Source organism: Oncorhynchus clarkii, chromosome 33 (genome assembly GCF_045791955.1).
Source record: "Oncorhynchus clarkii lewisi isolate Uvic-CL-2024 chromosome 33, UVic_Ocla_1.0, whole genome shotgun sequence".
Classification (NCBI taxonomy): Eukaryota; Metazoa; Chordata; class Actinopteri; order Salmoniformes; family Salmonidae; genus Oncorhynchus; species Oncorhynchus clarkii.
The window spans coordinates 13,516,906-13,542,163 of NC_092179.1; the positions used below are offsets into that span (position 1 = coordinate 13,516,906).

The following is a 25,258-nucleotide window of genomic DNA, read 5'->3' on the forward strand; positions in this document are numbered from 1 at the left end:
GAACAGAATGTAAACAAGATGGAGGCACTCCTGTTTGTTACCTAGGAGACAGTACATAAGTGAATCTAACCATTCGACCGACAAATATACATTGGTGACTATACCAGATGCACCAACACATATTTGTAACTTGCTACGTAGCCTACCATTAAACCAACCGATATAATGGTGACTAAATAATCAGTGGGCCAGCGAGCCCAGACAAGAGATGTATATATATCCAATTGGAATGGCTTGGAGTGAGCCCACACACACTAATATTCCCAGTCAGTCAGCAGCACAACACAGGAGACAAGTTCCAGAGTTGGTCCGGGTCTCCTCTGTTGTGAGTTACCCCTGTGGGCGGGCACAGACTGGGGTGAGAGATGCTACTGGAATGTCACACTGAATTCGCCATTCATTACATGGCACTGTTTTCATTTGGTTGATCTTAACAAAAAAAATAGCCATGATAGTTTTCTTCCTCTTCTTCTTCTTCTTCTTGCATATTTATAGACATTTTGGAGGACTGGGTCTGAAAGACTTTAGTCTTTATGAAGAAGTGCATGGTTCTAGGCTTCTATAGCGAACTGGGTAGGGATCTGTCTGTAGCAGTGATGCTATGGAATTGGCCCTGTGGAGTGTCAATGGATGGTGAGTCATGGTTTCTAACAGCTAGGAGTTCTCAAAAGGGTTCTATGAGTTCTAATATAGTTATATGAGTTCTAATATAGTTCTATGAGTTCCCATAGGGTTCTATGAGTCTCTAGTGAGTGCCCGAATGAAATCCACAGGAAGCGTGGACTGGGCTCTCTCCGGGTCTTCTTTCCGACACCCCCTAGAGGGCACTCTACGGTGGACATGAGGACCAGATAGGGAGAAGGACTTTTACTCTGGAAAGTTCAGCGCTGCAACTTCTGGCTTCATCTTGAAATACTGGCTGAAGCGAAGGACTGCGTATCTGAAACGAGGGAGCCAATGTACGTCAACGCTTGTAACAAGATATCAAGTGACAATGTGTCATAAGAAAACAAGATGCTGCGTAAGGACATAACATCAGAAGGCATTCAGGGTGAAACAAAGTACTCAACAACTGACATTATTACAGAAACTATAAATACGCTATATGCTACATCTGCTATGGCTTTAATGTCATGTCTTTGAGAACTTGGGACTATCTGCATTATAGGCAAAATTGAGTTCTTGACTAAGCCTTGTTCTGTTCAATGTTATCCACGTATATAGTACTCTAAATACCCCCAATTCAAGTTGAAATTAATACAATATAAAAAATTCTGACACCATTCAAACCAATGAGGGTTCGGAACTCTAAAGCCAGGTATCTCAGAACCATATTCTTGCAGATAGAACCTTATAATGCCAAGCTCTCATTTTTATCTCCGGATAAAAACGTACATTTTTGAAGCCACTTACCCCAGGAAGTCAAAATCAATGGTGGAGAACTCGGCCTGAATCAGAGCCCATAGGCCCCAGAAGAAATGAGATGCCTGGAGAGAGGGGGAAAAGAATGGGGGATAGTCATGTTATTAAATGTGGGTGTCGGTGTTCATAGTCCTGATAGGAATGGAAATATTTAACCAACACCATTGTCACACAAACACAACAAATCCCATAGTGACAACCAACAAAAGGTGTTGTCTACAGCTGAAACAGACCGAAACCAAGGCTACCACTTCTATCTACAGTAAACATACTTGAGTGTAGTTACCAAAGGAGGAGGTAGGGTGAGTCTCAGGTGGTGTTGGGATCGTCGCCCAGGAGGGTGCTACTATTGACCGTGCAAAATGAGAATTCTGGAATGTCGCTTTCCAGGACAAGGAGGCTGCTATAGTCTGCCTACTTCAAAACCTTATACAGCAAGCTTCTGTTGCAGTTTGTTAAGCCTATGGATTTGCTATGTATAGCTAATGTATGGATAATAACCCCAGGGACTCTATTGTCCATAACAAGACTGAAGTCTTCTCGTTGGTTTTCAATACGTTTGCACGGTCACTTCTCTCTATGTGACATTGTAGAAATAAGTCGATCTAGTATGGTCCCTCCTTTGATCTTTGAAAGCAGTGCAATGCTTCTATTGCTATTCAAACGCATCGGACCTTTCTTCATCTAAGCCGTAGAGTACTCAGATAAATTACCATTTTTGCACTTCTGTTGAACAGCAAACAGGCAGACGGTCAATTAGAAATATTTACAAAGCTCGCTCTCCTGCTTCGTTTGTGTCTCATTTGCAAGTCTACTACATGTTTATTTCAAAGTTCTCCTCTGCTTTTCGATACCCAGTGTACATACAGTTGAAGTCGGAAGTTTGCATGCACTTAGGTTGGAGTCATTAAAACTCGTTTTTCAACCACTCCACAAATTTATTGTTAACAAACTATAGTTTTGGCAAGTCGTTTAGGACATGTACTCTGTGCATGACATAAGTAATTTTTCCAGCAATTGCTTACAGACAGATTATTTCACTTATAATTCACTGTATCACAAGTCCAGTAGATCAGAAGTTTGCATACACTATGTTGACTGTGCCATTAAACAGCTTGGAAAATTCCAGAAAATGATGCCATGGCTTTAGAAGCTTCTGATAGGCTAATTGACATCATTTGAGTCAATTGAAGGTGTACCTGTGGCTGCATTATAAGGCCTACCTTCAAACCCAGTGCCTCTTTGCTTGACATCATGGGAAAATAAAACAAAATCAGAAAAGACCTCAGAAAATAAATTGTAGACCTCCACAAGTCTGGTTCATCCTTGGGAGCAATTTCCAAACGCCTGAATGTACCACATTCATCTGTACAAACAATAGAACGCAAGTATAAACACCATCGGACCACGCAGCCGGCATACCTATCAGGAAGGAGATGCGTTCAGTCTCCTAGAGATGAATGTACTTTGGTGTGAAAAGTGCAAATCAATCCCAGAACAACAGCAAAGGACCTTGTGAAGATGCTGGAGAAAACAGTAAAACGAGTCCTATATCGACATAACTTGAAAGACCAATCAACAAGGAAGAAGAACACACTGCTCCAAAACCGCCATAAAAAAGCCTGACTACGGTTTGCAACTGCACATGGGGACAAAGATCGTACTTTTTGGAGAATGTCCTCTGGTCTGATGAAACAAAAATAGCTGTTTTGCCATGATGACCATCGTTGTGTTTGGAGGAAAAAGGGGGATGCTTGCAAGCCGAAGAACACCATCCCAACTGTGAAGCACGGGGGTGGCAGCATCATATTGTGGGGGTGCTTTGCTGCAGGAGGGACTGGTGCACTTCACAAAATAGATGGCATCACGAGGAAAGGAAATTATGTGGATATATTGAAGCAACATCTCAAGACATCAGTCAGGAAGTTAAAACTTGGTCTCAAATGGGTCTTCAAAATGGACAATGACCCCAAGCATACTTCCAAAGTTGTGGCAAAATGGCTTAAGGACAACAAAGTCAAGGTATTGGAGTGGCCATCACAAAGCCCTGACCTCAATCCTATAGAAAATGTGTGGGCAGAATTGAAAAAGCGTGTGCGAGCAAGGAGGCCTACAAACCTGACTCAGTTACACCAGGTCTGTCAGGAGGAATGAGCCAAAATTCACCCAACTTATTGTGGGAAGTTTGTGGAATGCTACCCGAAACGTTTGACCCAAGTTATACAATTTAAAAGGCAATACTACCAAATACTAATTGAGTGTATGTAAACTTCTGACCCACTGGGAATGTGATGAAAGAAATAAAAGCTGAAATAAATCACCTCTCTCCACTATTATTCTGACATTTCACATTCTTAAAATAAAGTGGTGATCCGAACTGAACTAAGACAGGGAATTTTTACTAGGATTAAATGTCAGGAATTGTGAAAAACTGAGTCTAAATGTATTTGGCTAAGGTGTATGTAAAACTTCCGACTTCAACTGTACCTTCTAGATGAGTACGTGTTCAGGGAAACAATCTCTGCTAGGTACCAGGGGAGACGGTTCTACACAATAGACTACACTGCCTTAACTATTGATTAAAGGCCCAACCAATTAACCTTGAGCGATTCACCCTAACATACACATCCTTGTGCAATTGATTGGGTACATTGTGTCGTTTCTCTGAAAGAAGTGAACGGAGAAGAGCGGATGGGATCACTGCTCGGCCCTTCGACCTGAGAACACCAAACAGACGGAGATGACTGGCATTGAAGATCTCCTCGTGAAAAGCTTCAAAAGAGCCTTTCAACTTTACCTAGGAACGCCCCTGACTGATTTACCTGTGTCAAAGTCTCACTAAACATCGGTCTAATACTTCATCTTGTAAACAAAACTCAAATAAAAAATGTGACAAAACGTACGAAGGTCCACCAACTTCGTCTTGGGCGTAAACCACAGATTAACCACGCAAAAAAGGAGACGTGAACTCACCAGGGAGAAGCGGTTGACCTGTACGTAGAGCACCTCCACCTCTTTCTCAGTGACCTCTGACCCTTGACCTTTGTGTTCCTTATAGGCCTCCAGGTAGGAGCGCAGCCACTGCAGCTGCAAACTCCGCTCTGGGTAGTGGCTGTAGTCCACCTCATTCAGGCCTACAACAGGACACACACGCGCCAAGTAAAAGATCAAAACACACAAATGCTTAGTACAATGACCAAACACAAGCTTAACACGCCGACCATAATATGTAATTTAGCAGATGCTTTTATCCAAAGCAGTCATATTTTCAGAGCGGGATTGAAAAAAAATATGTTTTTTTATAACACTAGATTTTTTTTTACTTTGTCAGCTCGGGGATTCGATCTAGCAACCTTTCGGCTACTGGCCCAACACTCTAACCACTAGGCTACCTGCCGGAATAGAACCCACTATCCTGGCATCGCCGTGCTCTACCAAGCTACAGAGGACCACAACACATACTGTACAGGCAGCACTTTATAAAAATGACCAGTCGCACTTGGCAAAGTTACTCCACACACAGACAAACTCTTACCTGCAAATTCATTGAAGTGGTTCCCAATGTCATAGGCTTGGTAATTGTACCCAGCGTATTCGTAGTCAATGAACTTGACATTTTCTGAAAGGGGCAGAGAGAGGAAGGTTTGATTAGTACAGGACAGAGACCCGTCACATTATTAATGATAAAGCTGTGCATTATTAACCCATTATCATCCCTCTCTCTAGTCTAAGTGGTTCTGATGCCTCACTGACAACCTACTGGAAATACTATAGGCCTCTGGGGTGGAGGAGTAAGAGTTTGCATTTTGAAGGGAAGTGAGAATGTTTCGAGAAAAACGAAGTTGACACAAATGCAGACACATAGAAAGTGGGCAGACAGACAGACATATAGGCCTAATTGATGCAGACATGCAGTTCGCCTGGTCCCAAACAGGTAAATGTGCTTTAGCTGATTCCTCTGACTAGCGTGGTCATGACAGTGGTTGTCATGTTATATAATAGCCAGATGAGTTAGCTATAAAAATAAAGCTTTCCATGAGGGTTCCATTCAGATGTAGGACGAGCTTCCAACCAGTTTGAATTTCAAAGTGTTCTGGAAAAAGTTGAGAACTGATATTTTCAAAATGTTCTTTTTTTTCTGCCATTATGTGGGGTGATCACAATCCCAATATAGGCTACAGGAGCCAGTCATGTGATTGGAAAATGGATTGGATTATCCAATTCCGTAGACAAATAGTCTTATCAACCTTTTCCAGGAAATCTCCTGATTGGCTTCACAAACAAATTAGCTCACACAGAAGCTATTATACACAGAGGAATAATGTGTCATTTGTACATGTTTAGTTTGTGTTGTTTGGTTAGTGAGATACGTTGTAAATAAACAAGAGAAGTCCAAATGTGTCATTTAAAAAAAAATAAGGATGTCCATGTTACTTTCCACAGCAAGCTTATATTGGGTTAGTTTGGTTCATATGCCGTTGTGGAACTTGCAGTGGAATTGATTGGGTAAAAGGTCATGCGTTGAGAAAGTGATTGTGGTGGAAAGATGGAAACAGAGGCACCATGCAGAAGGAATGTGGTGTTGGGCGGTAAAGAGATGCAACACTGCCCTCTAGCGAAGAAACAGTACTGCATGAGGGGATGTCAACATGCAAAGCCTTACCCCCAAATCTAACTAGAAAGAGCCGTTTTAACATCAAAAATACCCTTTCAAATGCTTTAGGGTCTTCATCCTTTTAGTATTTCATTTACTATGCAGGTCATACTCAAGAGTGCTTGTTGAAGCACCCTAAATTCCAAATGATGTGTGTTTGTCACAGTACAGTTTCACATACAGTGTGTGTATGAGTGTTCTGGTGTGTGTTTCTGAGGTTGACTGAGTAAAGACACGTGAGATGGTTACCGGACGCCGGGCGGTCCTAGCAGGACACAACAGAACACCTCCAGTCAGTGGCTAGTAGCCCTGTACAGCAGACGAAAAGGTTTGGGCAAACTCACATCCATCACACACACACACACAGACACTCTCACACATTCACACACAACCAGTCACAGAAACTGCCAACTCTGTCCTCTCCTTCGGTCTCTCACACTTCCCCCTTCTCGCAACAGGCACCTTCAAAGCTAAACTCTGATTGGTCCACGTGGGACCCAATGGCACGACACCTCCCTGCTCCTATGCAAATGAGATAATTGAGTGGCTTCCTGTTGTAAGCTAAGCAGCACAGGTTTGAGTCTCAGGGACTTGGGGAAGAATTTGACTACTTCTCTCCCTTCATCACCTGACAGAGCAGAAAGATAAACAGAGCGATGAGGCCCTGGGAAAAAAAGGGAGGACACTTATTCAGCTGAATGAGAAACCATCCTGCTCTCTTACTGGGTGAACTGAAACGACTCTTGTAAACATCTTAAATCAGTTTCCCTAAACTTTCATCAGTTTCAGAGGGTAAAGCATTTGTTATTGTTGGAAGGAAGAGGCTTCCCTCTGCTCTCTCTCTCACACAGAGAGAGAGCGAGAGAGAGAGAGAGCGAGAGAGTGAGAACTAAAACTGCCACAGAGACTGTAGTTGAAAGAGCTGTGTGCTCTGTCTACACTTTAACTGTAGTTAGTTATGTTTTCTGTGATTCTTTTTTGTTATTGCTGAAGCTTGAGGTTTCCCTCTCATAAAACAGAAAAGAGCTACCCTGTCACCATGTAAGCCAGGTGTGGTCTAGCACAGGGTTGGATAACAGTATGGTAAAGAGCTAGCACTGCAAGAGCCGTCAGTCACTGAGTGAAAGTAATAAAAGCAAATGGTGCTAGCTAGCTCACACGGCCAGTCACTGTCTGAGTGAAAGGAGTGAGGTAGCGCCTACTGCTGCTCTGAGAGGAGAGCTGTGGCGTAGAACAGTGGTGTGTTCTGAACTGGGTCTGCCTGTCTGTCAACCCTCCCTCTGGCTGGCCAGACGCTCCTAGGAGAGAGAAGCTGGGCACAAGGAGCAGTGAGATCACCCCGCCCCTTGCTGAACAGACCAACGAAGGGATAAACAGTGCTCTCCCTCAATCCCATGTTTTCTCAGGTAAAAATCAGCTGAATCCCTCTCCCTCACCTTAGCCTCAGGTAAGAATGCGCTCCCTCACCTTAGCCTCAGGTAAGAATGCTCTCCCTCACCTTAGCCTCAGGTAAGAATGCTCTCCCTCACCTTAGCCTCAGGTAAGAATGCTCTCCCTCACCTTAGCCTCAGGTAAGAATGCTCTCCCTCACCTTAGCCTCAGGTAAGAATGCTCTCCCCCCTCAGGTTAAAACACTCACCACTCCCTCTGCAACCATTGGCCACCTGGCAGGTCTGGTTTGAGAGACCATTTCTACTTGCATCCGCTTTGAACACGGGCAGCCATTAGTACCAAAAGCATTCACAACACAAACAAAACAGCATTCCCAAAGGACCACAAATAAAAACATGTACTGATGAAAATTAAAATGGGCTACAGAGCTCCCTCCCTTCCCACCCTTAGCTAGCATGACATGATGGGCAAAGCCTGTCGGCTCTGTGATGGTAATTGACTACACAAGATGCACTAAAGCCAGGGCCCTGTTCAGTTGAGCAAAACAGGAGAAAACACTATGAAACAGAAACTAAAATAAGCCAACTTAACAAGTTTGGGTACTTCAAACCTCCTAGGTTTCACAATGTTCTCAAATGTTTTACCTACTGAACACTATGGTCAGTCCTTCCTGTGATTTGTGGCTTTTGACTGGGAGAATGCCGTGCAGAGCAGGAGTGCAGTGCCTCAAATCTATTTTAACCCCAGAACTAAACAAATTCAATTTCTCCTAATTTCTCGTCAATGTGGAAAATCTGAATTTCAGTCGACTTCCTGAATGGACTGAATTTAAAAATGGAATTGCCCCCAAACTCTGGTGCAGTATATGAAATCAGGCCTACCTGTGACTGGGTAGTGGTGGACAGTGCAATAGTAGCTAGGTGCAGTGCAGTATGTTTGGGCATGCAGGGTAAAACTCACCTCCTTGCTGATTATAGATTATGTTCTTACACAGGAGGTCATTGTGGCAGAGGACTACAGGAGAGCCCAGCACAGACAGACTCTGCTGCATCCACACCATCTCTTCCCTCAGTCGCCTTCGACTAGGCACCTCACTGTTTAACCTGGGGATGGAGGGAGGGGGTGGAGGTAGAAAGAGAGAAAGGAGGAAAGAGAGAGATTACACTTTACAGAAGTACACAGGGAAAGAAGTAGAGGTGTTGCGCAACCTCAGAGGTACAGTATTATTGTTCCATATCGGACCAATAAAAGAAGAGGGTTGGAATCTACTAGAAAACTGACATCAGTCAAGAGTAAACTCATTGATACATCATCTCAGATCAATAAACTACAACTGCATAGAGGAGTCTTTTATAGGCTTGAAACTCCAAGCATAGTGCATAATCTCCAATCCACATGACTTTATTAAAACGGTCAACATACCGAACTAAAATACAGTACAGTATTATTTAACTAGGGAACAGTGCATATTGTTCATGAATAGTGGGTGTGGTTTGACAACAAAACGGTACAGTATTTTTTTTTATTTAACTAGGCAACCGTACATATTGTTCATGAATAGTGGGTGTGGTTTGACAACAAAACGGTACAGTATTTTTTTTATTTAACTAGGGAACAGTGCATATTGTTCATGAATAGTGGGTGTGGTTTGAGTGACAGGGGGCTCGTCCTCTTCAGGTAAACACACCTGGTGAAACTGTGAGGAATGGCAGACACTCACTGTGCAATCGCTCAGGCATGCCAGAGGTCACAGGACAAGCATCTCTCATAACTCCAGTGTTCCATTCAAGCGCTTCCTGATGGAAAGTTAAACTAGAGCCCCAGGGAGTTATTCCTCATCATTATGTAACCAGACATTACCTCCTGGCCCCATGAAGGTCATAAAGTAGGAAATAGGTGGAGGAAAAATATTCAAGCATCAATAATATGTTTTATAACTTTATTGATGAGAAACCTCCAACAGATTTCATGTGTCCCTACTAACATATCGCAGTCCTCCTACCTAGACCTCGACTTCGTCCCAATATCTCAACTAGCATACTATTCAGTGTGCATGGCATGAATACACCAACACAGCCCTTCATACCCCGTACCATGCAGGTCTGGATATTGGGACCCAGTTCATTTCTTTATCTACACCACTCACCTCATGTTCATCTCTGGGTCTTGGAAGAACTTGGGCATCAGGGCGAAGTACTTGCCCATGGTCAGCCACAGGTCTGACTGGGGCACCCATCCGTTGTGAGCATGGATGGCATGGTACTTAGACAGCTGCCTCGCGATGAGCCTGTAGGGTGGTGGAAGCGATGTGAGTCGGCGATAGGGAGTTTTGAGAGGAGGCACATAACATAATTCTAGAGGCCAAGACTGTAAAACTCTTACTTCAGTATTGGCTTATACACTAGAGGTCATATTTGTAAAGAATACCAGAAATGTAATGAAAGTTGGGTCATAGGAGAAACCCAAGCCTGTCAACTCACTAAGCTTAAGGTGAGTTTACACCTACGGGTGAGGCTGAACTGAATGCATAGCCCTGGAGCGCTTGGGCGTTAGCGAAAGAACAGGTTAGCTAAAGAATGGTTCTGTGAGCATAGATCCAGAATGAGCTTTCAATCACACTCCTGACCTGTAACTGTCTGTTCCATGTTTCTACTGCTAAGAATGTTCCTCGAGGGAACAAGTCACATTGCCTTTCCTTACTGACTCACCCATATATTAGGCACCGACGCACCACACCTTACATGACATTGCCAAAGACTATGGAATGTGTAAAAGTGCAGGTTTCACCTGAAAATGAATACAAAGGTGTGGTGTATGTAGAGCACCGAGTGTGTCGCGTGGGAGTAGCTCTGCTAAGATTAGGGCCTGGTAGTTGTACTCGACGCGGTGGGCTAACTGTCGCTGTACCTGGACGTGGGCAGACTGCGGATGTGTTCAGGTTCCAGCGCCTGGCCCTGTAGGAACTCATAGCAGAGGCCGTTGTTGAAGGTACAGTAGAGACGAGGGGCGCAGCGGTGTGCGTGGAGCGTCCGGAAACTCTTCACCTCGTTCTCCCGGTCCACAAACAGCTCCGTCTTGTTGCCATAGATACGCACCAGGACCACATCCTGCATGACCCCGCCCACATAGCAGCCCAGCAACTTATTGGTGATTCCATCTGTGAAGAACTGAAAGAGGAAAAAGAGATGATTGGTAGACAAATTATTGCAATGGGGTATCATCATCATCATCACATCCAATGCCTCAGTATAAAATAAATATATATAAACTAAGCAAAAAAAGAAACGCCTTCTCACTGTCAACTGCGTTTATTTTCAGCAAACGTAACGTGTAAATATTTGTATGAACATAACAAGATTCAACAACTGAGACATAAATTGAACAAGTTCCACAGACATCTGACTAACAGAAATGGAATAGTGTGTCCCTGAACAAAAGGGAGGAGGGGGGTCAAAATCAAAAGTAACAGTCCGTATCTGGTGTGGCCACCAGCTGCATTAAGTACTGCAGCGCATCTCCTCCTCATGGACTGCACCAGATTTGCCAGTTCTTCCTGTGAGATGTTACCCCACTCTTCCACCAAGGCACCTGCAAGTTCCCAGACTTTTTTGGGAGGAATGGCCCAAGCCTTCATCCTCCGATCCAACAGGTCCCAGACGTGCTCAATGGGATTGAGATCCGGGCTCTTTGCTGGCCTGTCTTGCCGGAAATCATGCACAGAACGAGCAGTATGGCTGGTGGCATTGTCATGCTGAAGGGTCATGTCAGGATGAGCCTGCAAGAAGGGTACCACATGAGGGAGGAGGATGTCTTCCCTGTAACGCACAGCATTGAGATTACCTGCAATGACAACAAGCTCAGTGCAATGATGCTGTGACACACCGCCCCAGACCATGACGGACCCTCCACCTCAATCCCGCCCCAGAGTACAGGCCTCGGTGTAACGATAAACGCAAATCCGACAATCACCCCTGGTGAGACAAAACCGTGACTCGTCAGTGAAGAGCACTTTTTGCCAGTCCTGTCTGGTCCAGAGACGGTGAGTTTGTGCCCATAGGCCATGTTGTTGCCGGTGATGTCTGGTGAGGACCTGCCTTACAACAGGCCTACAAGCCCTCAGTCCAGATTCTCTAAACTTTGCGGACAGTCTGAGCACTGATGGAGGAATTGTGCGTTCCTAGTGTAACTCGGGCAGTTGTTGCCATCCTGGACCTGTCCTGCAGGTGTGACGTTCAGATGTACCGATCCTGTGCAGGTGTTGTTACACTTGGACTGCCACTGAGAGGATGATCAGTTGTCTGACCTGTCTCCCTGTCTTCGGCGTCTCACAGTACGGACATTGCAACTTATTGCCCTGGCCACATCTGCAGTCCTCATGTCTCCTTGCAGCATGCCTAAGGCACATTCACACAGATGCACAGGGACCCTGGGCATCTTTTGTTTGGTGTTTTTCAGAATCAGTAGAAAGGACTCTTTAGTGTCCTAAGTTTTCATAACTGTGACCTTAATTGCCTACTGTCTGTAAGCGGTTAGTGTCTTAACGACCGTTCCACAGGTGCATGTTCAATGAACCATAAGCAATTAATGAGCAAGCATGGGGAACAGTGTTAAAACCCTTTACAATGAAGATCTGTGAAATTATTTGGATTTTTACAAATTATCTTTGAAAGACAGGGTCCTGAAAAGCGGTGTTTCTTTTCTTGCTGAGTTTATTTAGGACAATTCACTCAGTTATTTATAGGCTTATGTCCAGTCATGCAGGTTTTCATAACAGGGATGGCTATAGGCCCCTATTATATAGCCAATTTACTACAGGTACAGTTGATTTCCTGTCAGGTAGGCAGCGTTCTCATCTTTCTATTAATACTACAGATGAGGACCTTTCTAAATACGAATATGCCAACAAGTACGTTCCCCTGGACCTCTACCATCCACAGACAGTATGCTGCCACCTATTGTAGTATCATCTTCATCCTGGGACTGAATTCTATGGTTCCTTTTATAGGTTGTCAATTGATTTCAGATCTGATTGAAAAACAAAAAAAGGGCCCCAGAACGCATTGATGGAATTGTCTGGGTGGTTGTTTTCATCCCCAATGAAAACTGGAACATTTCTGGGGGGGGGGCAGGCATTCCACCCCTAATCGCATACACTATCAGGGATTGACCATGAGCGTAGAGGCACGTCCGGAATTTTATTTTGCAGGAATAAGCAATGGCTGGCATGTGCTGAGTCCTTGCTTTGTGAATGCAAATAGACAGTGTGGTTGTGTGTGTGTGTGTGTGTCTACCCTGCCCACAATACCCTGTGTTTACAAAGAGAAACCACACCCCCATTCTGTGTTCAAGACGACCGCTCCGCCCCCTTCAATTATGTTTTTATTTAGGAGGCGGAGACTGAACTTGTCCCAAATGTGCCAATCTTGTATGGTCACCGAGTTTTACCATACCGCCCGTTTATACGATCAGCATGCATGACAGGCTTGTTCCATTTGTATACATAAGCTAGGTGGTGTAAACCTGTGTGGTGGGTTAGTGCAAGTTTGCCATGAACAAACCACATGATTAGTGAGTCATAAGACCAGTTAATGAAAAACCCTATTTCCTGATGTAAATTGAGAACTAGGCTACGTTTCCTTTCTCAGAAGTGTGTTCACCATTTAGACTAGCCCAACTTTAAATCACAAAGAACCCGGGAGAAACTCGGGCTACCTTGTTACTCGGTTGGGAATTGCCAAGGAACTTACAATACGATATTATTGTATCTTCAAGATAAAAGAATAAGACTAAAAGACTAAAAATCCTCAAAAATATATTAGTGTTAGCACAAGTCCCCAGGGGAAGTCCCAGAGAACCCCTCCGTCCTGACAACAGCTCTCCCCAAAACAGTTACCGTGCACAAAACAGACCAGGCAAAAATTCAGACTTTTACAAACCTCCCGTGGTGCCTTTGCCAAGTACCTCAACTCCTCCACAATGTTTTTTAAATGAGCCTCCGACTCAAATCCATACTATTTAATAAAATGTTAATCAAATAAAACCAGATATTTCCTTGTTGAGATTCAATTGGCACATGTGCATTCGCTGTTGTGGCAATGAATGCTAATGCAGTGTTCCTCAAGTGTGACACTTAAAGGGACATTTCTTAACTGTTCAACTTCATCTCCAGCACCACCCCAACATGCACATACAGTGCATTCAGAAAGTATTCAGACCCCTTGACTTTTCCCACATTTTGTTACATTATAGCCTTATTCTAAAATGGATTTAAAAAATTCCCCCCTCATCAATCTACACACAATACCCCATAATAAGAAAACAAAAACATGTTTATAGATTTTTTTGCAAATGCATTATAAATGTAAAAAAATGAAATATCACATAAGACCCTTTACTCAGTATTTTGTTGAAGCTGCTTTGGTAGCAATTACATCCTCAAGTCTTCTTGGGTATGACGTTACAAGCTTGGCACACCTGTATTTGGGGAGTTTCTCCCATTCTTCTCTGCAGATCCTCTCAAGCTCTGTCAGGCTGGATGGGGAGCGTCGCTGCACAGCTATTTTCAGGTCTCTCCAGAGATGTTCGATCTGGTTCAAATCCGAGCTCTGGATGGGACACTCAAGGACATTTAGAGACTTTTCCTCTACGCCACTCGAGTTGTCTTGACTGTGTGCTTAGGGTTGTTGTCCTGTTGGGAGGTGAGCCTTTAACCCAGACTGAGGTCCTGAACGCTCTGGAGCAGGTTTTCATCAAGAATCTCTCTGTACTTTGCTCCATTCATCTTTCCCTCAATCCTAACTAGTCTCCCAGTCCCTGCCACTGAGAAACATCCCCACAGCATGATGCTGCCACCACCATGCTTCACCGTAGGGAAGGTGCCAGGTTTCCTCCAGACGTGACGCTTGGCATTCAGGCCAAAGAGTTCAATCTTGGTTTCATCAGACCAGAGAATCTTGTTTTTAGCAGGCTGTCATGTGCCTTTTACTGAGGAGTGGCTTCAATCTGGCCACTCTACCATAAAGGCCTGATTGGTGGAGTGCTGCAGAGATGGCTGTCCTTCTGGAAGGTTCTCCCATCGCCAACAGAGAAATTCTGCAGCTCTGTCAGAGTGATCGTGTTTTTGGTCACCTCCCTGACCAAGGTTTTTCTCCCCCGATTGCTCAGTTTGGCCAGGCTGACAGCTCTAGGAAGAGTCTTGGTGGTTCCAAACTTCTTCCAATTAAGAATGATGGAGGCCACTGTGTTCTTGAGACCTTCAATGTTGTAATGTTTTGGTACCTTCCCCCAGATCTGTGCCTCGACACAATCATGTCTCACAGCTCTACGGACAATTCCTTCAACCCCATGGATTGGTTTTTGCTCTGACATGCACGGTCAACAGTGGAGATCTTATACAGACAGGCGTGTGCCTTTCCGAATCATGCCCAATCAATTGAATTTACCACAGGTGGACTCCAATCAAGTTGTAGAAACATCTCAAGAATGATCAATGGAAACAGGATGTACCCGAGCTCAAATTAGTCTCATAGCAAAGGGTTGAATTCTTATGTAAATACAGTATTTTTCTTTATAATATATGTTACGAATTTAGAAAAACCTGTTTTTGCTTTGTCATAATGGGGCAAAAAAATATTTGATCAATTTTGGAATAAGGCTGTAACGTAAGAAAATGTGGAAAAGGGAAGGGGTCTGAATACTTTCCAAATGCACTGTATGTGATAATTGTGCATTTCTACATTTTGTAGTAAAAAAATATAGTAAAATAAGAGTATCCAATGACATTATCCAATTAGTAGACAATGCCTACTCATAATTGGTTGAAATCATATTTTCACAGATGTTGATGGGGTGGTGTTGAATATGAAGTGAAAAAAAAAGACATTTTCCTTTAAAGGTGTGCTATGCATTAATTACGCCACCTTTTCGCCACAATTCTAATAGTTCACTTAAATGTGACAAAACACGCACGTATAGTGTAGAGTCATTGTACCATCTAAACCGCTGTGAAATCTATTTTCCATTAACCCCCCAAAAAATTATTTTCAGCTGTTTGAAGCTGGTGTACAAAACAAAGTAAAATAATCAAAAACCAAACTTAAGAACAGGAAGCATAGAAAAAGTGCACATAGAACACTACCACTTTCAACGAGAATGACAGATCTATAAAACTCACATGTCTATGTGAATTTAGTCAGGTTGCCCAAAAGGTGACATACTGCAGCTTTAAAATGAAAGTAATTTTAGGTTGTACAGACAGGCGTTATTAAACATTATTGGTTTAAGTCATTACACTATTGATTTTTTTTAAATCCCACTTTATAAAGTAATAATTAATGTATAATGTAATAATGAGCCAAATCTATTACTTTGTGTTCAGCATATTTATTAAATGATCAGCATTTCTTACATTATAAATACAAAAGTTATGAAATTAGTAGGAGCCCATTACATTATTGGCAGTTATTACATTATCAGTTGCTACAGGGTTTAAGAATTTAAAAAAAATTCGGAGGTTAATTTAAAAAGAAAACTCGTCTGCTTACCATATTCATAGATACGAACTACTTTAATGCCCATTGATGATAGGTGAAGTTTTGCTGCAATATGCAATTTTTTGGGCGACCCCATCAAATGTACACAGAAATGTGCGTTATAGTTATGCCAGTCTTATTGAAAGCAAGCTTCATGCTTCCCGTTTTTTCCTTTTGTAATTCAAAAACAGCTGAAATTACAATATTTTTGGTTATGGAAAATAGATTTCACTGCGGTTTTAGGTGGTACAATGACTACACTATACGTGCTTGTTTTGTCAACAAACAGGATATGGTTGAGCGATGTCTGCATAGTACATCTTCACGAGTCCCAACTCTTCCTCTAGTCTAAAAAATAAACACGCATCGTTACTGCGGTACTGTTTTGGAAAGAATACGGAACGTATCGTTAATATCAGCGAGTAGTGAATATAGATACATTACTACACACATGTATAGGGTTAGTCTTCCCACACGGCTATATCTCCACGTTACAGCGCTTGTTTACGGAAGATGTCGCCAACTGTGCTTATTAGCCATCTAGCGTGCTCCGAACACCAGCGTGTCAGCTAACAGGAGAGGAAGTGTAGTTCGTCAACTGGAGGCAAGCATTGGATGGATCGGTGCAAAACTGCTACAGTAAGTAGCTCTCTTTTCTTATTTTTTTTACCTGTATTTATCTCTGACATTAAAAGACAAGGGTATATTCGAAAACTTTTTAGAAAGTGATGGTTGACGTTTTTCAAACGTTAAAACAGCTTCGGAATTGTAGTTTACACGGGCGCCAAATGTGGGCGAATGTAATGTGGCTGAAGGGTTTTGAAGAGCTCGTTTGCGCTCAGCTCCTTGTTGGAGTTGATGTAACGCTACTTGGCAACCAGTCCCACTACTCATAATCATACATTCCTGGAAGTTGTATCTAGTCTTGCGATCGTAGAATGACACTTAATATTACAATGCCATAAGAAAATTGGCACCAGATCAAATGCATAGCTGGCCAGTTGTGTTTTGTGCATGATGACGCCTATAATATCCTTGAATTTGATAGATACTTTGTTGCAATCTCCTGACGTGATACAGAACGGACAGTGAGTTACTGAGCTTACTAGATCAGGCAAACTACGTCAAGCAAAAGGCCTATGAATTCTACTGCCTCGATACATTCGTCAATCGGCTGGCTTGAATGCTACACTGTTGCTAGCTAGCAAGTTGACGCAGCTTCTATTTAAAAAAGCGCAACACTCCAGTTTCAGAATTATGTAATAGCTGCCTGGTAAGCAGTATGCGACAGATGACGACTGACTAGTCTCTTACGGTCATCGTAGAAACATATTAGAAATTAATACGTTGAATGTGACAAATGTAATACCTTCATTTTGACCTCGGATGGTTTCCAGAACGGTCTCAGTTCCTTGATTAGTCTCAATGCACCAGATCTGTAATCGTTCTCGTCTAATGTGACATCTATTTTGGGTACAGCGGGCGCCTCGTCGGGTACATGAATGTAGTTGGCCATAATGAAAGGTTCCGTTTAAATTGACAAGAAGTTCACTGTAGGCGGCTGCAAATGCGTTTGTATGAACTCTTGCTTGGCTGCGGAGGTTAAAATCTACTCGCTTATAGTGCGGCAACGCCTCTCAGAAAATCCCACCCATAAAAATGACCGATTTTGCAGTGCATACTGGGAAATTCGTGACTCACCAATCGCCATCAACCTTCTTATGATGGTCTAAAATGTCAGCCATTTTAGTAAGGGAGTAAATCAACCATGGTTCGCCACTGCTGTGATAAGATATTGTGTAAAACAATGAATTTGAACCGTATATGCACTGCATGTTTGTTAGAGGAGTGCCAGCCAGTTTTAGAGGAATGAGTCCATCATTTTTTTGAATTAACTGCCAATATGCCAGCATTCCATTTAAACAATGCAGTCAATCCACAGCCATACACTGGCTGAAATGACATGTTAGTCATTTAGCAGATGCTCTTATCCAGAGCGACTTAGTGAATGTATACATTTACTACTGTTTTTCGTATTGGTTTCCGGTGGGAATCGAACACTGCATGCGCCATGCTCTACCAACTGAGCTAAATCAGTTGATGATAGGACTTAGACAAATTCTAAATGCAACAAGTACAGTGCCTTGCGAAAGTATTTGGCCCCCTTGAACTTTGCGACCTTTTGCCACATTTCAGGCTTCAAACATAAAGATATAAAACTGTATTTTTTGTGAAGAATCAACAACAAGTGGGACACAATCATGAAGTGGAACGACATTTATTGGATATTTCAAACTTTTTTAACAAATCAAAAACTGAAGAATTGGGCGTGCAAAATTATTCAGCCCCCTTAAGTTAATACTTTGTAGCGCCACCTTTTGCTGCGATTACAGCTGTAAGTCGCTTGGGGTATGTCTCTATCAGTTTTGCACATCGAGAGACTGAAATGTTTTCCCATTCCTCCTTGCAAAACAGCTCGAGCTCAGTGAGGTTGGATGGAGAGCATTTGTGAACAGCAGTTTTCAGTTCTTTCCACAGATTCTCAATTGGATTCAGGTCTGGACTTTAACTTGGCCATTCTAACACCTGGATATGTTTATTTTTGAACCATTCCATTGTAGATTTTTCTTTATGTTTTGGATCATTGTCTTGTTGGAAGACAAATCTCCATCCCAGTCTCAGGTCTTTTGCAGACTCCATCAGGTTTTCTTCCAGAATGGTCCTGTATTTGGCTCCATCCATCTTCCCATCAATTTTAACCATCTTCCCTGTCACTGCTGAAGAAAAGCAGGCCCAAACCATGATGCTGCCACCACCATGTTTGACAGTGGGTATGGTGTGTTCAGGGTGATGAGCTGTGTTGCTTTTACGCCAAACATAACGTTTTGCATTGTTGCCAAAAAAGTTCAATTTTGGTTTCATCTGACCAGAGCACCTTCTTCCACATGTTTGGTGTGTCTCCCAGGTGGCTTGTGGCAAACTTTAAACAACACTTTTTTTGGATATCTTTAAGAAATGGCTTTCTTGCCACTCTTCCATAAAGGCCAGATTTGTGCAATATACGACTGATTGTTGTCCTATGGAGAGAGTCTCCCACCTCAGCTGTAGATCTCTGCAGTTCATCCAGAGTGATCATGGGCCTCTTGGCTGCATCTCTGATCAGTCTTCTCCTTGTATGAGCTGAAAGTTTAGAGGGACGGCCAGGTCTTGGTAGATTTGCAGTGGTCTGATACTCCTTCCATTTCAATATTATCGCTTGCACAGTGCTCCTTGGGATGTTTAAAGCTTGGGAAATCTTTTTGTATCCAAATCCGGCTTTAAACTTCTTCACAACAGTATCTCGGACCTGCCTGGTGTGTTCCTTGTTCTTCATGATGCTCTCTGCGCTTTTAACGGACCTCTGAGACTATCACAGTGCAGGTGCATTTATACGGAGACTTGATTACACACAGGTGGATTGTATTTATCATCATTAGTCATTTATGTCAACATTGGATCATTCAGAGATCCTCACTGAACTTCTGGAGAGAGTTTGCTGCACTGAAAGTAAAGGGGCTGAATAATTTTGCACGCCCAATTTTTCAGTTTTTGATTTGTTAAAAAAGTTTGAAATATCCAATAAATGTCGTTCCACTTCATGATTGTGTCCCACTTGTTGTTGATTGTTCACAAAAAAAATACAGTTTTAAATCTTTATGTTTGAAGCCTGAAACCTGGCTATCAGCGGAGCCTTGTCTGGCAACGAAACAGTTCATTCAGCCTCATTTACTTCCTTTAAAAAAAACATAGCTGATATGGCTGACTTGCTTAAATAAATGTGGTTTTTAATGACAATTGAGATGTACAAACTATGGCATAAAGGGACAACAAGAGGCAATCCGTAATTTTGATTAAGACATTAATCAGCGAGCTAGGACGGATGTAGTCACCTTCCTTTAGCACTTTTGAAATGTACAGAGACAGAATTTAGAACATGGGCTGTTCTTACAGTGTTCTCCCGGTACACCAAGCCAGGACCATAGGATAAATAAAGGGGATGCCCATAAGCAGACAATGAAATCTCTTACAATATTAGATGATTACATTTCTCTAAAGCAGGTTTTTATTTTTTTAACCTTTATTTAACTTATCTCCTTATCTCAGTTCACTGGTCACGATGGGAACACCCACCCGTAGCACACGCTCCAGCAGGTGTATCTCACTGATCATCCCTAAAGCCAACACCTCATTTGGCCGCCTTTCCTTCCAGTTCTCTGCTGCCTGTGACTGGAACGAATTACAAAAATCGCTGAAGTTGGAGACTTTTATCTCCCTCACCAACTTTAAACATCTGCTATCTGAGCAGCTAACCGATCGCTGCAGCTGTACATAGTCCATCGGTATATAGCCCACCCAATTTACCTACCTCATCCCCATACTGTTTTTATATATTTACTTTTCTGCTCTTTTGCACACCAGTATCTCTACCTGCACATGACCATCTGATCATTTATCACTCCAGTGTTAATCTGCAAAATTGTAATTATTCGCCTACCTCCTCATGCCTTTTGCACACAATGTATATAGACTTAAAAAAAAATATATATATATACGGAGTTATTGACTTGTTTATTGTTTACTCCATGTGTAACTCTGTGTTGTTGTCTATTCACACTGCTTTGCTTTATCTTGGCCAGGTCGCAGTTGCAAATGAGAACTTGTTCTCAACTAGCCTACCTGGTTAAATAAAGGTGAAATAAAAAATAAAACAACTAGTCAAGTCAGTTAACAACAAATTCTTATTTTCAATGACGGCCTAGGAACAGTGGGTTAACTGCCTTGTTCAGGGACAGAACAACATATTTTATACCTTGTCACCTCAGGGATTCGATCTTGCAACCTTTCGGTTACTAGTCCAACGCTCTAACTACTAGGCTACACTGCCGCCCCGGGGTTATAGGCTACTTGTGCACCACCAAGTCAGAACAGTAGGGGAAATTAAGAGGGGTAAATAGCCAAAATTATTAGGGTGAGGCACATGGGCTACTAACATCTTACTACACAACATACACTTAGTATTACTTTCTTAGCTCTGGTATACATATCTCCCTGGCATATTACATAATTTATGCAGCAGCATACAATACATTTTTGGACTCACCTTGTTGTGCTGTGCTCACTTGAACAGGAAGGTGGCTCGGTGGTCCTTCGTGGGCAAATTTTGTCATCAAAGTCTGGCATTCTCTGGATTTATGGTTATTTCAAAACAACTGGGAACCCGGAAAAAACAAGGTTGAATCCATTGATCTTCAGGTCGTAGCTCTAGAAAGAAGCCAGATTTATAATTCTGAGTTGGATGACCGTTCAAAACGTATTTTCTCAGTTGGAGCTTGTTTATTCCTGACTTCCTAGTTGTCTTGAACTCATTGAAGTCAAGTTTTCACAGTTCCGAGTTAACAGTTGAAGCACAACTCATGCTTCATTGACAGCATGGCCAATGTTGAATGTTTATCATTTTAAACTTGGAAAAGAGCCATTTAATCCCAGATTTGGGACCGCACAGCCACTCCACTGAATAGCAGGCTAGTCATTTCTTTGCAATGCTTGAAGTTAGCCATTGTCACTGATTCCTTCCAAACTACTCATTGTTGAATTAGCGATTTCTAACTTGTTTCTAATCAAATTATATTTGATTTGTTTGCCTGAACCTTCTCAGCCTGATGTTATTCACAACATCATAAAGCTCTAAAAGCTTTCATTGCACAAATTGCACCACTCACACTCCCGATGCTCTATAAATGTCATAGGTTTAATAAAAGATGCCAGTTCTGCCAATAATCATATTAAATGTAGCACATTATAATAAGAGTATTCATGATATAGATAAATACAGACAGTAGTGACCAATCATTTGGAGTTAATATAATTAATCAAATTGTATCACCAAAAAAAAAAAAAATAAACATAAAAAAGTAGTTGACAAATTGTAAAACTATAGCTAGATAATTTCCTTTTACTATCAATGTCATGATCTTGACCATGAAATTAGAACACGGACAAATATTTTTTTAAGAAAAAAAAACAAAATTTTTTTAAATACTTATTTGATTGACAAAAATAGACAAATTATTAAAGTCAGACAAGAACACACAAAAACCACTGAACATAAAAGTCAGTTGGGACAGACCACATTACTTAAGACGTCAAATATTACATTATAATATTATTCTAAAGTACAGACACTTTTTCTGTTACTATGTAATCTGAGGGAATCTAATTTTAAAAAATTGTCAATTAATGTCAAACGTAGATTTTTTTTGTGCATTTTAGCTAACCCTAACCCTAATCCAAACTCATGAATAGCCGAGCCGACAAAGTGAAAAATCTTTCGCTGTTCCCTCGGGCAACCTACTACTATGGCTGACGCTGTTTAAAAACAACACATTTCACTGCACCTATCCCGTGTGTGTGACAATAAAACTTGTTTTTTAAAATCCTCATATTCCTGCTACGTTAATTCTCTTAACCTGGTACGAAAGTCATGGACTTTTATTTTGAAAGGTCTTCGGCGTTCATGACACCGGAAGTAAACTCTCACGTTGCCGAAGCAAGCGCAAAACAGCGGCAGAACACATGTTGAAGCAAAAGCATCACACAACGACGAAATGGAGTTACATTTGAACAACAAAACAAGCTCACAAGACTTGCTCGCGTGTGGCAACGGAGGAGGTTTGATCCTTTTTCCCGTAACTGATTTATCTGAGGAGTTGTTTAGCCTGTTAGCTATCCTAGCTACATGCACAAACTCTTAACAACATTATGTTCCAGTGGAGGCTGCTGAGGGGAGGATGGATCATAATGTTTGGAATGGAAAAACCATGTGTTTTATACAATTCACTCCATTCTGGCCATTATTATGAGCCGACCTCCCCTCAGTAGCCTCCACTGTTAGCATGAACACATCAACGTGGTCAGATGTAACATTTCGGTGTCCTTGTACATAGGTCTTCATGACAAGCTTCTCCTCAAGTCGAAGGGGCCCAAGGCTGGCAGGTCTTTGCAGACCGAGAGGGTCCCAAGAAGTAGTGGTGAGTTAAAAATATTTCTGGCGTTTGTTTGTAGATTGGCTAGCTTGCTAAATATGTTCAGCAGATTGCTACGTGTGTAGTTACGTACATACAACTGTGTGCCGTGTTTCAGTTCTGGACAGACTGCAGAACTTCCTGCCCCAGATGGCCCAGGCCAATGAGAAGCTCAAGTTGCAGATGGAGCAGGCACCTGAGGGCCACTATGACATAGAGAGGGTGGAGGAGTCTGGAAAGGTCATAGAGATGGTGAGTCTAGTGTGGCTGTCTTTTTATAGCGAGGGGAAGTGTGACGCCAGAACACCACGAGCAGGCCTATCTCATTGTGTAGCCTGAACAGCCGCTAGTCTGTCTTTTGATTGTCCCACTCCAAAAGAGAGGTAAACAGCGACCACTAGCGGCTGTTCAGGCTACATGTTGTGGAACAACTGAGCAGAGAAAGGGCACTTATAGTTTTCATCAGCTAAATTCAACTGAGACTCTGCGATATGACATTGCCACACTCAACAGGTTGAACTGCAGGTACTACAGATGAGTGTGCAACAAAACAATGTGCTTGTACACGGCTGGGTTTTTTGTAGTTCTGCTGCAACATTATATCTCCCCGGGCAACAACCGCGAAGTTTGGCCTTGTGCTTCCCACTCAAGGTTTTTGCGGAAGTCTGCCAGATTCTGCTGTTTACTTTGCACATAGCTGACTGTCCTGCAAGTGAGACATTGGGCGCGTTCGAGGTGATCACTTTTGTGAAGTCGCCTTTCAAAGTGTGTTGCATTTATCAGGATAAAAGTTGTCCGACTTGTACCTCATGTTGACTGCGTGAACTTTACAAAAATAATGTGATCATGACGTTTTGACTGCAGTCCACTGCAAGTTTCTGCGGTTGCTCTTCACCAACTTCACCCTTCGGCCATTGCCTGCATTGTGGGAGGCTCTATTGTCAACCTATCATTAGGCGGTTTTTGTTTGACCCACGTGAGCGTGACCAAAGACGTGACTGGAACAGGAACCAACTTTGCTGCAGTTAGTGCATACAGTGGATATGTACAAATTAACGTGATATTTGAGCCTCTCACCAATTTATTGGACAATGTACGCATATATTTTCAGTTTGAGTGATGTAGGGGTTGGAGACTTATTTTGACATAATAAGGAAACGTATAGAAACTGTGGGAACACTGCCATGTTGCACTGAACCACATCAGTGTCTGACTTTTGGCCTAGCATTCAAATGAGCTCATTAAAAAATGGTGTTATGTCGTCGATGATGACATTGATTCCCTTGTCTCTTTTAGGATGTGTCGCTGGTGGAGCTCAGTAGTTCAGACAGCGACTCGGACAGAGAGTCTTCACAGGACAACGACGCCAACTCAGACTCTGAGGAGGAGAGCGAGCTCACAGAGGAGAACCTCAAACTGCCTGGCAACAGCCAGAGGCAGATAAAGAAGGTTCATATCCAAGTTCTGGAGAAACAAGAGGATTAGGCTGTCATAGGCCCCTAAAGAGACTACTGGGACAGTTGCAGTGTAGAATGTTGGTAATACTAATCAACTGATGTGGGATCCGTTCTCCTTCTCCAAGCTCTTTTCATAACCATTAAATAAGAACTGATCGTGGGTCAGTGAGGACATGGTCCTGGAGGGCTAATGGATTAAGTGTTTCAGTGGGTGGAGACCAGCTGCAGTGAGGGATAAAGGGGACATAGGTGTCTACATAGGGGGGTGTCTGTACTATAAGGGCCAAATATCATGTGTCAACAAGTGTTTCAGTGCTATTTGAGCCATACTGAGATGGGGACTAAGCATTGAGGGCATTCTCAAGATTGTTAAGTAAGAATATGCCTTATATAATTTCCTGTTTATCTGATGACCCTAGGATACTTGTAAGGTTAAAGTTCATAGCGGCTTGATGGTATATTGATGGCAGAGAAAGATCTGTATTAAATCCATTTAATAGATCATATTGTTTGTTTACATTTTAAGTATTTAAGCAGAAGTGTTTGACTGAATTTCTCATCTTCAATACCAAATGCTTTATTATATCTGTCTGCTTTGTGTTATGGTTGGTCACAAGGTTTGTGAGCTATGAAGTTTTTCCCAGAGTTATTTTTCCCTGAAACAAAAAGCACCAAAACTGTATACTATGTTTCATAATAAAATGTTATGAAATCCTAGGTTGTTGTGAATGACACAGCATA

At 42.3% G+C, this 25,258-nt stretch overlaps 2 protein-coding genes across 2 annotated transcripts; one reads left to right on the forward strand and one right to left on the reverse strand.

The window, feature by feature from the left end:
- Positions 1–466: 466 nt before the first annotated feature.
- Positions 467–17,675, reverse strand: LOC139392888 (ethanolamine kinase 1-like). The gene is made up of 8 exons (XM_071141209.1): positions 17,369–17,675; positions 10,376–10,635; positions 9,615–9,755; positions 8,429–8,571; positions 4,958–5,041; positions 4,396–4,556; positions 1,414–1,487; positions 467–940 (listed from the first exon to the last, which is right to left on the reverse strand). Exons 1-8 carry the CDS (start codon positions 17,513–17,515, stop codon positions 868–870), a joined length of 1,083 nt encoding a protein of 360 aa, XP_070997310.1. The 5' UTR covers positions 17,516–17,675; the 3' UTR covers positions 467–867.
- A 4,879-nt stretch (positions 17,676–22,554) lies between these two features.
- Positions 22,555–25,234, forward strand: LOC139392889 (NOP protein chaperone 1). Its single transcript, XM_071141210.1, has 4 exons — positions 22,555–22,707; positions 22,983–23,066; positions 23,179–23,312; positions 24,357–25,234. Exons 1-4 carry the CDS (start codon positions 22,644–22,646, stop codon positions 24,543–24,545), a joined length of 471 nt encoding a protein of 156 aa, XP_070997311.1. The 5' UTR covers positions 22,555–22,643; the 3' UTR covers positions 24,546–25,234.
- Positions 25,235–25,258: the final 24 nt, after the last annotated feature.